Source organism: Ursus arctos, unplaced genomic scaffold (assembly GCF_023065955.2).
Source record: "Ursus arctos isolate Adak ecotype North America unplaced genomic scaffold, UrsArc2.0 scaffold_7, whole genome shotgun sequence".
In the NCBI taxonomy this organism is placed as follows: domain Eukaryota; kingdom Metazoa; phylum Chordata; class Mammalia; order Carnivora; family Ursidae; genus Ursus; species Ursus arctos.
In genome coordinates this window covers 7,832,647-7,848,890 of record NW_026623089.1, presented here as the reverse complement: position 1 = coordinate 7,848,890, position 16,244 = coordinate 7,832,647, and the positions used below count along the sequence as shown (strand labels likewise).

At 54.4% G+C, this 16,244-nt stretch overlaps 1 protein-coding gene across 1 annotated transcript in view; it reads right to left on the bottom strand.

Moving 5' to 3' along the window:
* The window catches only part of CPXM2 (carboxypeptidase X, M14 family member 2), a 130,902-nt gene extending 118,793 nt beyond the window's left edge, over nt 1-12,109 (bottom strand). Inside the window, exons 1-2 of the mRNA XM_026494334.4 lie at nt 11,798-12,109; nt 1,387-1,485 (exon numbers count right to left, since the gene is read on the bottom strand). Coding sequence (XP_026350119.3) covers nt 1,387-1,485; nt 11,798-12,104 — 406 coding nt within the window. The 5' untranslated portion in view covers nt 12,105-12,109. The remainder of the gene's footprint in view (nt 1-1,386; nt 1,486-11,797) is intronic.
* Nucleotides 12,110-16,244: the final 4,135 nt, after the last annotated feature.

Genomic DNA, 16,244 nt, shown 5'->3' with positions numbered 1-16,244 from the left:
GGATCAGCCTGCTGGGACAAGGGAACAGAAGTCATGCCCAAGGCCCACCCGAGCTGGGAGTCGTATTACCACCCATCTCCTTGAGACCCCAAAGGTCACCAGGGCTCACCAGGGTGAACAAGCAGCGGCACAGCCCCGCATCACACATGTCCTCAACACAACCCCCTGGCAGCGCTGGGTCCTCCCGGGGGCCGTGGGTACCCTACAGGCCCGCCTGCTTTAAGATGGAATAGAACGCTCATTGTTAAGTGACTGCAGAAGGTCCCTGTTGCTGAATTTGTTTTGATTTTAGGATGCACTGTTAGTCATACCCTAGGATGACTCTGACGGCGAGCGTCTGGTTGGAAGCACAGCCCCCAACCACTGCCTAAGGGAACACACCATTCCCTTTATGACAAGTGACGCCGTGACACGGTGTACGGGCTCACACAGCAGCTGACCACAGCCCCCGCCTCCGTAAATGCGTATCTGTGAAATGCTGTGTTTATTTAAGCCTCTGTACTGCTGAGCAGAAAGCCTAGGGGGATCTAGAACATCTTGGGTTCAGATCCCTGTTCTGCCAGTTAGAGGCTACATAACCCCACGCAAATGGCACATACTACCAAGTCTCGTCCTCCTTATCCATAAACTACGGATACTGGTGATGATGACACTGATAATGTCCACCGCATGCAGAGAGGCATGGGGAGATACCAAACGGGAGGCCCAGTGCCCGGCCTTAAGCTACGGGCTGAAGCATTTAAGAAACGCTTACTATTAGCATTAGCAGAAGTGCGATCCTGGATACCAGAGCTTAGAATAATACATACAATAATCGTAATGCTAGTAGTCAAGCACAGTAAGAGCTATTGGAAATGGGCCAGAATTGGCCCGGGAGTCTAGAAGTAATGGCTTCGACCATCCTAAGGTAAATAATTAAAAGACTAGTATTTTTACAAGGGAGTAAGACCCCAAGACTAGCATCATGTGGCCTGTAAATAGAAGACTTGCTCTCTGACTCCAGAGGCTCCAGGGGCTGGTTAGGAGACAAGAAATGTACATGCAATGTACATGGGCAGTTGTGAGGCCTCACAACAAAGGAAATGAGATTGTTTTGGGATTGAGGGGAAAGGGCTGGGAAACAACCCAGGGTTCCAGGAGATTCAGAAATGACTTCAGTTGAGCCAGTGGGGAAAAGGTGGCTGTGGATTATTTTGCACTGCGGGGGAGAGGGTGGCTCAGAATGTTTGTGCCCCCAAACAATAGTGGCAAAGGAGAGGCCAGACAGGCCGCAGGCCTCCCCAGGCAGCCCCAGGAGGATCTGCAGCTGGCAGCTGCTCCAGGGGCCTCCGCCCTCCGTGGGCCGGTGATGGAACCAGCAGGAGGTCTCTGCAGAGCCTCACTTACCCTCTCTGACATCGACACGGGCCACGGGAACGCTGTGATCATCACTGGCAGCCTTCTCAGAGCTCTTGGTTCTCACGCCTTTTCTGTTGCTATTTTTACCTAAAAAGAAGGAGAGAGAGAAATGCTTTACTTCCACATATGTCAGAGTCCTCCCAGGATGGTGAGAGCTCAACCATCTTCTGCAAAGCAGTGTCTGCCCCCCGCCCCTGCGACCCCTGTCCCCAGCGATGGCACCCGAACTCTGAGGTGCTTGCTGGAGATTACAGGAGATAAGGCATCTTATTATGAACACCCAGGAAAATAAACACTCCTTCAGGGAGGGAGACAAACCAAAGAGATTCTTAACCATAGGAAACAAACTGAGGGTTGCGGGAGGGGAGGGGAGGGGAGGGGAGTGGAGGAATGGGGTAACTGGGTGATGGGCATTAAGGAGGGCAGGTGATGTAATGAGCACTGGGTGTTATATGCAACTGATGAATCACTAAACTCTACCTCTAAACTAATAATACACCGTATGTTAATTAACTGAAATTAAATAAAATCAAATTAAATTAAAAAAAAAAAAGAAATACTCCTAATAAAGACAATGTATACTTGCATGTCTTCACTATTCTAAGACTGCAAAAATACGCTATGGTAGTACTTTGACCCGCTCTGGGGCCCAGAGAGTAACACCACACCTAATTGATAAAACGGAGCTGGAACTCCGGACTTCTGACCCCAGAGCTAGCATTTCCCACCATGCTGGGCTCCTCCTTCCAGTTCTCTCCAAGGGCCCTGGCTGGGTACCTGGGGGTGAGAGTGGGGGGTAATGATGCTCCCACCAATTGGAAAGATCCTTACCAGGGCCTAGGAAAGCTACCTGCTCATGCCCCTGGCCCCTTCAGCTTCCTCTCACACTGAGCTCCCTCTCTCTACTCCTGAAACACCAGCCTCTTCGCAGCCTTCATCTCATGTGCTGTTCCTCTTCCTGGAGCACCCTTCCATTCATCTCTAATTAACTCCTGCTAATCTTGCAAATCGCAGCTCTGATAGCTCCTCTTCTGGCTTTCCAGAACTCCCCACCTAAATCAATGCCTCCTTTAATGGGCTCTGATAGCGCCTGTCTTAGGTCGACTTGCCTCTAAGCAGAGCTTGATGTAGGGGTTCAGTTGGGGGAGGGCTCTAGAGGGAAAGGGGAGGGAGAAGCAGGATGGGGCAGAGGAAGGAGCAAAGCAAGGCTGTCCTCCCTCTCAGCTCGAGGCTGACTCGGCCTGATCCCATAGGGAGCTCTGCAGTGGGAACTACACACAGTATTGTCCCCACCTTGAGACAAGAAGCCACCTTTTCTACTGCTGGTTAGCCTCTGGCTACAGATGGACCAACTGGGGAGTGCGAACCAGGCTTCCAGGGGCAATGCTCCAGAGAAGGGATCAGCAATGAGCCATCACAGTCAAGACCCCAGCGGCTGGGAAATGGGTGTACCTGCGGGAAAAGGGCCCGGGCGGGATACCAGCAGCCCCCACCGCAGGTGCACACGCCTGTGCTGTCCCGCATCATCGCATGCGCGGAACATGTGCTGGTCTGTTCGTGAGGGCAGGGACGGTGTCTGGTTTTGCTTACTGCTCTGTCTCTGGAGTCTGGTGTATAACAAGCTGTGATGAATGAGTGAACGAACATACTCATGAGTCACCGAACGACAAACAGACAAAAATAAGAGGAGGGGCAGGAGAAGGATACTTAGCTTGGACTTTAAAAAGCAAGTCGAAATACCAAAAACATCTAGTGGACTGTGTGCCAATGAATGAATCATTTCAGACTGTTCTACAGTCTTCCCCCTCCCCCCCCACCAAAAAGAGACTCATCGAGAAAACCTTAAATCTTCAAAAAATTCAAAGGCCACATGGGGTCCAGCCAAGAGTAATGCTCTCTCTATCATCTTCTGGGGCGATGCCTGCTGGGAGTAGCATTCATTTTTCATGTAAATGTCCCCCTCACGTCCAGAAAGTCGAAACACCGAAATGTTCAGAAAGGCCAGAGGAAGACAGCTGACCCGGAGGACCCAGGAGCACCTAACATCAGCCTGATGTCACCTCAGCATGTGTCCCACTTCTGTGCATCAGAATGTCATGGCCGGTGACCTCCAAAGATGGCCTCTTCTGAAGGGGCCCGACTAAGGGTCTGTAAAGATCTTGATTGTTCAGAAAAACTGGCGACGTCACCTTTAAGAGTGTGGAGTCTGATTTGGCAGAAAGATAAGATGTTAAGGGGGAATAAAGTTTTACAAAATATGTGAGGAAAAAGCCAAAGTTCTGGAAAAGAATGTTCTATCCCAGCCCTCCCCAAAAGTCAGCCATTGGTTGCAAGCCTTCTGTCTCCCAGGGCAACGTCCCTGGAGCCTCCATCACAACACAGGAGCAAGAGTCAAAGAGCACGGCGCGGTGACACCCTCGGCCTCTCCCGCCATGTGCCAGATCCACGCCCGTGACACATATGTCCCCACGCAGCTCTGCGCAGCCAGCAAAGGCCCAGATGTGGGGCAGATGTCAAAGCCCTGAGAGTCTGACTTCCCAGGCCCCCGACATGTAGGGAACAGAATCCCTGAGTGGGGAACAGAATCCCCAAGGGGGTGGCGAGGAGCAGAGACCACAGGCAGAGGCCCTGCCACCTTCTCCAGGGGGCACACTTCCACCTCATCGCGGCCTGATGGGTCCGGTCCCAGCCCCAGCCCCAGCCCCAGCCCGAGGCGGCCGGGCTCTGCCACCGCACGGACCACGGCGTGTCCTCGGGGGACCCACTCGACCTCTCGAGGAGCCGTTCCCTCATCAACCAGACAAGTACCTGCTTCCACGAAGTTATGGGGAGGAAATAAACTGTATATCGAGCCCTTAGGGCCGTGTCGGGCCTGCAGCAACCACCAAACAGAAGACAGCGTCTCTCCTTCCGCCACGGATCTGTCCTCAAGCCCCCGCGCGTCACAAAGCGCCATCCCAGCGGCTGAAGACTCACGGCTCACACGTGGAGCCTGATTCACCATCTGCAAGGCGGCATCTTCACGGGGATTGTGACACTGGACCTCGGCAAGTACCCAGCGGGCAGGAAGCTTGCAACGAACGTGACTTTACAGATGGGGGCACTGGGGCACAGAGCGGGAAGAGACCCACCAAGGTCTGCGACAGTGCCAGCAGGCAGCAGAGCGGGAATCAGACTCCAAGGCGAGGCCCTGCCCGGGCCCGTCCTCTCTCACCGCAAGAAAGGCCGCACACGGTCTGCAGAGATGAAAGGGGAACGTACAGCGGAAGAAGCGTGCACAGAAGGAAATCAACAACTCCATCTGGGCTGCGTGACAAAACTGGATTCCTTAAAAGTAGCGAGCGAAGTGCCGACGCGGGCCACATGTTCTGGTCTATGGTGATAAACACCATGCTTCTGGGTTGATAGGAAACTATTTTTTCCCCTCTCTATACAAGGAGCTTACAGTAGCAAACCCCCCCCCCCGAAACTGAAAAAATTCTTTGCTGCATATTTGCATTTTCCCCAGGAAATTCCAGTCCAACAGCATCTGCACTCTCTCTCGTGAGGGATTCGGCCCAGGGCCCTAGGCTCCTCTCCTGTCTCTTGCTAAAGGAAACTGCAGGAGAAGAAGGGCCTCCCCCGAACACACAGCGGGTTCTCAGGAGCTTCCCAGAAGTGCAGACTCACAGGCCAGACAGCAATCACGGCTTTCTAAAGCACCTTGACACGTGCATGCCTGCAGAGAACTCTCTCGAGCGAGGGCCGGCAGGACTTTGCAGATGAACGGGAAGGCCTCAGCAGCAGTGGTTAGAAATGCGTGCTCCACGCGGCTGTGAGCAGGCCGAGGGTCATGACACAGGAGGGAACAGCCTGTGTTTTATCCAGTTTGGAGAAAGGCAAGCTACTGGTGGAAACAGGAATCGGGGCAGACGGGTAGATCCTGAAAGGCAGGCTGAGTGATTGGATGAGATGCTTGCCTCCGTTCATCGGTGACCTTGAAGGCCTGCGCTGGAGATGGGGGCACGAGTGCAGTGTTCTAAGTACTTTTTACCAGGGCCAGACCAAAATCAACCAGTCAACCAAACAATCTACAGCTTTCCCCTGCCCGCTCAGCTGTGTCCTCCCTGGGAAACCAGCTGGCCGTCCTCTGCTGCTCTGGGCTAGCCTTCTGTGCCGACTCGGGTCTCCCTCAGGGCCCCAGGGAGGGCCTGCCCTCCCAACCTCTACGCAGCAGCAGACACCTTCCTGACTTGCAACCAAGTAAGAAGCCCCTTGCTTTTCTAGAGCCAGTAAGAGGAGCAGGTGCGGACGCACAGGGGGCTGGGTAAGCCACCGCCAGCACTTGCCTGACTCAGTGTGGCTTCCATCTGGAAAGAGCCCAAGATGCAGCCTGACTTAGGTGCAGGCATGGATCTGGGAAGGGACTTCATGAAGTTCCAGTAAAGAAGTGGAAGGAGAAAGACCCAGAGAAGGGAACTCCAGCAACCCAGGCTGTGTGCAGAGCAGGACCCCCCGGGACTCCGCCCAGCTGGGGACCCTGGGGAAGAGGGTAGAAGGTGCCCCCAACCATGTCTCTGAACGCGGGAGGCTGGAGGTGGACCCATCGCACGTCTGGAAGCAAGGCTTTATCACCCTTCCCGTGTCACGGTGAGGAAGCCAAGGCTTGGAGAAGTCACGCGTGCCCGTGAATGGCAGAGCCAGATTCTGGTCCCAGCTCTGTCTGAATCCTGAACAGACTGCCAAACAAGCACATGTGGTTTGCATGACCGAGCACGCCATAAAAATCCGGGACACTGGAGTCTTCAGTTAACACTCTGGAGGTGTTTTGCGCCCCTCCGACCGTCTATGATGCCTGGAGGAGTAGCCAACTGGATGCCAGCCGGTTATGGACACCAGCCCTTCCCCCTGGCCGTCCAAAGATACCCTAATTCCATGTGTTTCGTGAGCCCAGAGTGGCAGTGATGGTGGCAGGGACCTCAAAAGGCCACAGAGGCCAGAGCCATGGCTGGAGATGCCAAGCCTCCCCGGCCCCATTGGGGATAGCTGAAGGAGAGCCTCCCCTCCACACTCCCGCCTCCGGGTCCCCGGCTGCCCTTGTCCCGGCACTGACGGCACCATCTGCCGTGAGATCTGGCAGCCATGGACGCCTGAGGCCCCTGAAGAACACGATGGCTGGTTTTAGGCACCACAGCACCCAGTCCGGCTTCCCCTAACATGGCAGTGTCTCCCCTCCATGATCCACGCACAGACGCTGGCTTCTGGAATGAGGGGCACAGGCCAGGGACTTGCCAGCATGAATAGCTGACTTTGGAAAGCATCTTGGAAAGAGAGGTGGTGTCTTAGAAAGCTGCTTGCCGATACACATCAAGCGACCTTTTTTTTTTTTTAAAGATTTTATTTATTTATTTGAAAGAGCGAGCGAGCAGGAGTGGGCTGAGGGGCAGAGGGAGAAGCAGACTCCCCGCTGAGCAGGGAGCCTGATTTGGGGGGGGGGGGCTCCATCCCAGGACCCAGGATCATGACCTGAGCTGAAGGCAGACACTTAACCGACTGAGCCACCCAGGTGCCCCTCAAGCAACCTTTTTTTTTTAAACGTCCTTTCCCTCAGGTTTCTATAGGGAGTTATCTGGAAAACACTTTGGATTTAACTCTTCAAGCGAGCGTTTAATATCCTGATGTAAAGAGTTCCTGCTTTTTGTTCACCTGTGCTGATAACACTGTGATTGCTTTTAAAATACATAGTGAAATAGTGAAAATATTGACAAAAACACTCTCCCGAGCCTCACGCTCCAGCTTGGCCCAAGAGAAGACGTTTCCTTCCAAAGGCCAAACACAACAAGACACTCTGAAGAGCGACTAGACAAAGCTCAAAAGTGAGGCCCTTTCCAGCAACTGGCCTGCAGCACACAACAGAAAGGGCTTTTGTTTACAACCACATAGGCTCAAATAACAAGTCTTTGGCTATTTCCCCCCCGTGGCTGGGGCACAACACAGGATAAAACGCAAACTCGCTGATTCCCGGCACAGACATACAAACTAACGTGGCTCGCCGCCCACTCTGCAAATTCCACGGGCTCAGGACTATGGAGCAGGCCCACGGGTGTGATGCGGGCGTGCCCATACTCAAAACAGTGACACATTCTTGCCACTACTGGAAGAAAGCAACAAACAAACAAGCAGGAACCCAAAAGCAACCCAAGGCCCAATTGCGGGGAAGAAAAAAAAAATCTTCAGATCACCCTTTTGGAGTCTTATTAACCGGTCTGTTTCTTACTACCACTTGGCAGGGAAAAGGTAAACGACTTATACTACCTATGGGTTACAGCTCTGTTCCATTTGATTCTCTACCAAAGTATGGCCACAAACCAAGCTTGTCACTTTGAGTTGACATACAAGGTAGGTACACTGCAAACCCACCCACGTGCCAAAAATGTGTCCCTGTTTTATTCCTCATGCTGGGATAATGGAAGCAGCGACCTGGGACTCAGTCTCCGGGTCCCAAAGCATTCCAACCGCAAAGACCTAGAAACTATTGAATTTGCCTAGCAACCGCTGAATAAATGGAATTAGAAAGAAGCAGGTAGTCAGGTCTCTACAAGAAAGAACACTCTAGCAATCAATACTGCTCATGCAATGAACACGGTAGGAAGAGCCCATCGAGGGACGTGTGTGAGCAGAGACCGGGCAGCCCGGGGTTGGAATCCTACAGTGAACAAGGATCTGCACACAATTACCACATGGTTTCCTCCAAGTTCTGAAATTCCGGGATTAATCGATGTTCACAATGAGGACCTCAGAAACTGTCCGACGGTGAGGCCCACTCAACCTCAAAAAAAGAGGTCCTCAGGGGCACCTGGGTGGCTCAGTCGGTTAAGTGTCTGCCTGCAGTTCAGGCCATGATCCTGGGGGCCTGGGATCAAGACCCATGTCGGGCTCCCTGCTCTGCAGGGAGCCTGCTTCTCCCTCTCCCTCTGCCCCTGACTCGTGCTTGTTCTCTCTCTAGTGTTCTCTCTATAGAATTAAAATTAATTAATTAATTAATAATAAATAAGAGATCAGGTCTGTATCCTGATGCTAAGAGTTGTTCCAGGAATCTGTACATGTGATAAAACTGCGAGAACTTACACACACACACACACACACACACAACTGCACATAAAAGCTGCGGAAATATTTAGTATGTAATCTAGTTAATAGTATCGTACCAATGTCAACTTCCTGTTTTGAGAGTGTACAGAACAGCGATCCTCAACCCACTGGGGGCATCTGACAATATCTAGAGACATTTTTGGTGGTCACAGCTAAGAGGAGGGTGCTACTGGAGGCCAGGGGGTTAAGACCAGGGAGGCCGCTACACATCGCACAATGCACAGGACCGCCCCCCCAACCCCCCCCCCCCACGGCATACACAGTTGGCACAAAATGTCCATACTGCCAAGGGAGAGAAATCCCGTACTACAGTTCTAGAAAGCGTTACCATTGGAGTACACAGGACCTCAATGTACTATGTTTGCAATTGCTTGTGAGTCTATAATTGTTTCAAAACAAAAGAATCTAAAAATTCTTTGAAGATCCCACTCTGTTGAGCATCTCAGAGCTCTACTTCTCCGGGAATCTGTCAGCCCCTCCTGGAAAAATGCAATGGTCTCAATCAACCGAAGGATTCAGCTGCCCAAGCCACCTCCAGAATGACAGCATGGGACATCCACTGCACATTTTTGTGGTGGCATGAAGGAAGAGCCACGGGCCAGGGCCAAACTTACACCAAGATCAAGTCCCCAGTATCCTAGGCTCCTTAAGCAAACTTTCCTCTGGGATTAAGACAAGACTCCTTCCAGAGTCCGCCACACAGAACATTTGCCTTCCATCTTCTCTTGAGCCAGATCTTGACGCAAGACAAGTGCTATCCGAAAACGAGGTTATTGTCTATAAAGACAAAGCACATAATTGACTTTTAAATTAGTCATACACGTTTGCCTTCTTATCCATCATTAAATCCAACCCCTCACTCCCGGGTTAGCCCAGCAGAGCCTGCCACATAGCGTGTATCATCGACCCTGTGGAGCCAGGTCCGGAAGCCCACACTCCACACCCCAGGCTGCTGTACAAGGTTCCTGCCTCCACTGATGTCTCCCCATGACCTGATGACCACCTGCGTGTGAGACAGTCCAATGCAGGGATGAATTTTCTCAGCACAGGTTCACTGAACACAACTACCACTGACTCCTCTGATCGAGTCATTCTTAAACCAGTCTCCTGCATGTAAGAGTCCAGGGAGGAGGGTTCCACTGGCCAAACACCCAAAAACAGGGGGAGAAAGAGGACAGGAGTTTTAAGTTGGGATGAATGTCCCACTTTGCCTGTCCCAGTTGGTGGGCTCTTAAAAGCCCACGCAGGTCCTTAGAAAGAGTGACAGGCCTGGGGAGGCAGCTCTCCCAGGAGGCCTCGAAGATGAGTCTAGAATTTCCAAGGACCTTTTTCTAGTTTGGGGATTAGCGATCCAGCCCTCAGCACAACTGTGGTCACTTTTTCAACGCCCCCCCCCCAACTTCTATGTGACCCACAGGGGCAGGGGGTGACCTGGGCTCTCTACTCCCAGGACCTCACCCAGCACCTGGCGTCGGACAGGTTCTTGGGAAACCACCTGCGGAATGAATAACGGCTCACCGATGGACTAGCCCAATCCTCAGCTGACACACTCAAAGCTTTCGTGGAAAAACTTTTACAGCAACTGTCCAAGTAAAGAGAGGTAGCAGGTGCAGGCGTCCTTTGCAGATGAAGACACCCAGTGCCAGGAAGCTGAGTGCTGAGCCCCAGACCTGGGGTCTTCAGACTCAGTCCGGGGCTTCTTCCACACTCCCCCTGCACTCCCCCCAGCAAGTACCAGAACCTCACAGACGCGTCTCTCACCCAGCGGGCCCGGCACTGCGCTAATCACACAGCACATCCTAAAAACCAAAAACACATGCAGATCTGATTCAAACCACCAAACAAAAAAGGCCTTGAGTTAAAAATAAGCACAGAAGGGCTTTCAACTCTCCCAAGCCAGCAAGTGACACTAAGTTACTTAAACTGTCAGCGCCTACGGTTCCTCATCTCCTCATCTGTAAAATAAAAAGAACACCCACCCCTCAGAGCCACTGAAAGAATCAGACGAGACAGTTGTACAGGAAGCTCCTAACGGAGTCCCAGCAGATGTCCTACAATCACGACTGTCTCTTCATACTCCTGCTATTAAACCGCTGTGGTTTTACACATCTGAATTCCCATAATTCTCCAGTCGATATTGGAAGTTCTGGATGGTTCTGTTCGGGATTGCACAACTCACAGAACCGCCTGCCCGCTGGCACAGTCGCTCACACCCGGGAGCATGGCAGGACAACCCCCCCCCCCACCTCCACCCATGTGCAGAGGGGCTGCTGGGATCGGTCCACACATTCAAGAGATCTGTGTCCCCACCTCCTCCCCTCTCCCGCTGCCTCCTGCTGACTTTCTGAAGAGTTTAACCAAACAAAAGCAATTCCTTCCATGCCAGGAGCCCTGTAACGGTGCCACCAGCTTGTATCTCCTTTCAAGGAAGGCCATTACAAGGCCAGGGAGCTTGGCTACAACCCGGCTCACTCCCCAACCCTGAAATACTAGGACCACAGCCCTCTGCAATTTGAGCAAAGAACATTTGGAACAATTAAGATGAAAGTCCCCCCTTCACAAGGAGTGAAACCGAATGGAAGTCATTTGCCAAGACAGGGCTGGCAGAGGCGCGGATGGGAGAGGGGTGTGAGTAGGGATGGAAGCAGGGCATTGCAGGCTGCCAGCCCCCCCTGGGCTTTCCCACCATCTGCAGCCCGCCCCCTCTCCACGGGCACTGGAGCCTCCCAGCAGAGGCTCTGCCATCCTGCCCCAAGCGGGGGGGGGGGGGGGGGGGGGGGGGGGATTCCAGGGACCCACAAAAAGCGGGAGGGAGGGAGCTGAGAGGGGACACTGGCTAGATTTTGCCCCAGAAGGCCATTGTGCCAAAGCCAGCCAGCCCTTCACGTGGCCAAATCGTAAATTCACTCCCAAGAAAACGCCCTGTGGGAACGTTAAGGGGTGTCCGGCGGAAAGAGCTTTGCCCAGCCCATTTCAGACCTGGGCCACCAGCTCCGCGGGCAGCTTCCCTACTGCACTGCTGCGCCTCTACCTGTGGGGGATGCCGTCCGGTGTCGGTCCGGGACGTTCCAGAGCGGCCAGAGGGATGCGCGACACAGTCCCCAGGGAGGCGCGGGGGGTGGGGGGCGATGGGTGGGTTCGAGGGCTCTGGTGTAGCCGGCACACGGGCCTGGAAGCCAGCTGTACCCTCAGAGCAGCGGGCCACCGCTGGGAGAGGCGCGCAGCCTCGGGCGCCCCCTTGGGCCGCCCCGCGCACGAAGTTACTTACCTGGTGGAGGCGTCTCCTGAGCCAACTTGTCCCTCTTGGGAGCTTTCTTGGGCTTGGTCGCCTTCTTGGGCGGCCTGGGCTCGGGCGGGCGCGGCTCCCGCTCCCCGTCCCGGGTCCCCGCGGGCAGCGGCGGCGAGAAGGGCTCGGGCTCGGGCTGCCGGCGCGCGTAGTAGGGCTCCCGGCTCCAGGTCTCCTGCACGTAGTAGTCCGGGGCCTGGAGGGCTGCGCCCTGGGCGCCCACCCCGGCCAGGACCACCGCCAGCAGCGCGAGGGCCAGTGCCAGCGCGGCGGCCCCCCGGCGGGCCATGCCCGCTCCGCCCCGCGCCCCGGGCAGGGTCACGGGCGCCGGGAGCGCCGGGCGGGCGGCGGGCGCGGGCGGCGGCGCGGGGCAGGGGCGCCGGGACGGCAGCGCGGCGCACGGGGCGCGGGAGGCGGCCGGCCGGCGGCGCGTGTGACCGGCCCGCGGGGCTGGGCCGGGCTGGGCTGGGCTGGGCCGGGCCGGGGGCGGGCAGGGGCGCGCCGAGGCGCGGGGCGGGCGCAGGGGGCCGGCCCCGCCCTTCCGTCTGCCCTCCCTCTCCGCGCTGACCCCGCGGAGGCCGGCCCCGGGAGGCAGGTGTTGGGGCCCCCTTTATCCCGTCAGCCGTCTCCAACCCTTGCCCCGTCTCGCTGCCCCGACGCCGGCCGGGTGAGCTGCCCTGCTGGGCGCCTGCTTCCCCAGAGTCTCAAAGGAGTTTCCACCCGGGAGGAAGCTCGAGCGGGTTCACAGGTTGGAGAAGCGCGACCCGCCCCGAGAAAGGATTTGCCCAATGCCCTAAAGCCAATTAGGGGCGGAACCTAGCCTCCAGCTCTCCTGACCGCTGCTCTGTCCCTGGCTGCACACCAGACACGGTTCTCCACTGACCATACCAACCTTTCGCTCGACTTTACCATGATCCTATTTCAGTAACTGTGAATAAGGAATTCCTGAGACCCCGGGTCCCCAGGGCTCCAAGGAGTAATGTTTCCGTGAAGGCGGGGCCCTGGTGACCCTGGAGGGCCCCAGCTCCTGAGACAGGGACTCTGTCTGACCAGAGAGAGAAAGCCGAGTTACCCTTAGAGTCACAGAGGACATTCGGTTCATCCAAAGAGCTGGCTCCTGCCGGAGGGTTTTCTAGTTGGAGAGGCAGGGAGCTCATTCACTTTTAAGAAAGTACCTTCCGTCCTTGGACAACTTTGTTTTGGTCCTTCAGGCTGGGATTGGGGAAACGAAGCCTGCACTGGTTTCCTCTTGCTGCTGTAACAAAGTTCCGCAATTTTCGTGGTTTAAAACAACCCCTATTTTTTATCTTCACAGCTCTGCAGGTTAGATGTGTGAGCCGTGTCACTGGGCTGAAATCAGCAGGCTGCATTCCCCAGGGGAGCCTCTGGGGCAGAACCCCCTTCCAGGCTCCGTCGGGGGCTGGCCCAGTTCGGTTCTGCCAGGTGGGAGCACCCAGGTCCCAAGTACTTGCTGGCTGTCGGCACCACCGCTCTTGATGCCCCCTGACTGGCTGCATTCCTTCTCATGCTTTCCATGAGTTCCAGTAGCTTCTTCCTGGTCCTTGTATGTGGGCCTTACACCTCAGAGCCAGCACTGGCACACTGCTCCCTGCCCCACACACACACCCATGGCTTCAAATCTCTCTCACCTCCCCTTCTGCCACATCTTCCCTCCTTTCGGTTGGAGGAAGGGCTCCTGTGATTAGATGGGCCCACCCAGATCATCCAGGATAATCCCGTGTCTTCACGTAACTTCAGTCACATCTATACAATCCATTTTGCTGGGTAACCCATTCACAGGTCCCTAGCATTCTGCTAGGGAGGTCTTCAGGGGCCATTCTGCCTACCCCAGGAACAGACAGAGCCTCGACCCTCGCTCAGGCTATCACTGTCCCAGTCCCTTTGGGCCCTGACATCTCAGGATACCACTGAGCTGAGTCCAGGCATCCAGGCATGGCCTCCCCATTTCCCTGGAGTCTCACTTTTGCACCCACACGGTGGGCAGGGTTCGGGCCTGGCCAGCTGCCGTCCTCTACCGCCAGCCTCTCCATTCGCCACCTCGTTTTCTCTCATTGTCCTCACACAGGCCGCCTAACTAGGCCATCCTTTAGCGCAGGTCTTCTGGGGTCCCAGGCCGCAGACCAAAGAGAATGGCCAGAATGAGAACAGGAAGCTACAGGCTGGGGCAGGGCCCTGCCCTGTCTGCAAGGGCCAGGAAGCCTTGGACCTGACTATCGACAACCCCGGCTCCTGCAGAAAATTCTGGACTCCAGAGCCAGCAGAGGTCTCCAGAGTGACAGAGAAGGGCCCCCTTCCCCTCCCACCACTCTCCGTGTAGGCCTGGTCTGGGCCCGGTTCATGACCCCTGGTGGATGCTTGCCCACCCTCACCTGTGATATATCCCCAGGGCTCACCCATGTGGGGCTCTTTCATCCGAAGCCGACTACAAAACAGGGCTTCAGGGGCAAGTGGTGCACTCAGAAGTTGCAGCCAGCTGTATGAAGCACAAGCAAGAGGACCGTCTAGAATCCTGGCCCCAAGGGGCCTAGAGCCCATCCCTGCACCACTTCCATCGGAGACCCCAGAGCCTGCTAAACATGCAGGGGCCCAGGCCCCACCCCAGACTTACAGAATCTTCGGAGAGGTGGGATTGAGCACGGGCATGTCCAAGAAGCTCCTCACATCATTCTGATACAGTTAAAACCTGAGACTGACCTTCTCCCTCCCATTTTACAGAGGAGGCAAGTGAAGCCCAGCCTCACGCGAGGACCCATAGCCAACTACCTACAGGCAAGACTAACCTTTATAAAATAACTCAAGTCAGGCCGTATGACTCTTGGTAACCCCACACGCATAAGTTCTGAAAACATTTTACTTTCCTGGCACCGCTTAGACAAATAAAATAACATACGCGTGCTGTGCAGTGTCTGGTGAACGTTCCGAGAATGCCCCCACCCAAACGTGAGTCTCTACACATCCCTACAATCAGGAAACAAATCCCACTAATCACTGCTCTCCCCTGTACGGCTTGCTTGTTTGTTTTCCACCGAGAGACACATCATTAAAGCAAGCAGAACAAAGAGAACAAGAATTGATCGCATCGACGCCAATTCTCCCAACACACAGCTGCCTCTTGCCTCTTGCGTGGTTCCCGGAGCTCCCACGCTGCTCGCCTGGAAATGGGCAGAGCACAGCCAGCAGTTCATGAAGTTTAGAAAGACAGGATGGCCAAGCTTACAAGTGCTCTTCATCCCCAGGCCTCATCCTGCTTCTCAACCCAGCCATCATCAGCCCCGGGGGCGCCGCTCAGCCTTCAGCCCCCCAGATCCAGACTGTGTCCCATTTACGCTTTACTTTCTCCTGCGTCTGACACCTCGGAAAGTCCTAGTGCTTCTCGTGGTGCATTTTCTTGAACTCACCTCTTCCTCTGCTCCCTCTGGCAATGGGAACAATGTTCCCATTGTTCAGAGCCCGGCGCCAGATTGTTGGAACACTGCTCAGCAGGCCTCCCGGCCTCTGGCCTCTGTGACTTGCTGTCCGCCCCACAGGAGAAGCTACCGAGCTTTCTCCCCAAGACCCCCGTTTCTAATGCTGCTGTCCTACTGAGGGACCGAGTGCTTACGGATCCCACGTAATCCCTCCACGTGGGATTCGGGTTCACCGGCTCACCCACACTTGGCTCTCCGTGGCCCCAAACCATAGGGCACGCTCTTCATTTCCCCTTACGCAGAGTTTACAAGCCCTTTATAAACCAGTGATTATTCTAACCTGCTAATTTTACATCTTCCGCAGAAAAAGAGAGTACAAGAAAGACAGAAACTTGTCAATAAATTCTCGTTGCCTGCCTAATCTTGGCTAAGGATTTTTGTAGCATCGTCAGAGAGTGCTTCTTTCTGAGATCTTTTTGTTCTCAATCTACCAATTTGTCTATTTAGTTTAAGTCTGGGATCCTAACAAAGGGCTGTTGGCATCTCCCGAGAGTGTAAGTGGAGCTTGGTAAAGTGCTAACTTTTATTGGACGTGTGCCATGCTATAAAACCAAACCTTCCAGCAGGGTGCGGCAGCTGGGGACAGACTTAGAAACCAAAATGGCAGCTCAGAATCCCGCCTGGTTTTTCTGAGTTTTTAAAATGGTGTCCTTTAAAGTCAACCCATTGCTTGCTTCAGCTGGGAATCTGTTATGGGCATTTCTGTTAAGCAAGGTAAGCCCCTGTTTATTTACGCATTCATTCGTTTCTGAGACTCAGGAGTCCATTAAGCCAATTTCTGTTACACAACAGAAATCTGTACTTGTCAAATAATCCTCAAACACCTTACAGAGCTAATAATTTTTCAAATATTTATGAGCTGCACAGCAAAGATTTATGTTAAGCTGCTTGACAAGGAACAACAGAGTGTATAGGTCCAGAGAACATTCTGTTGAAACAAA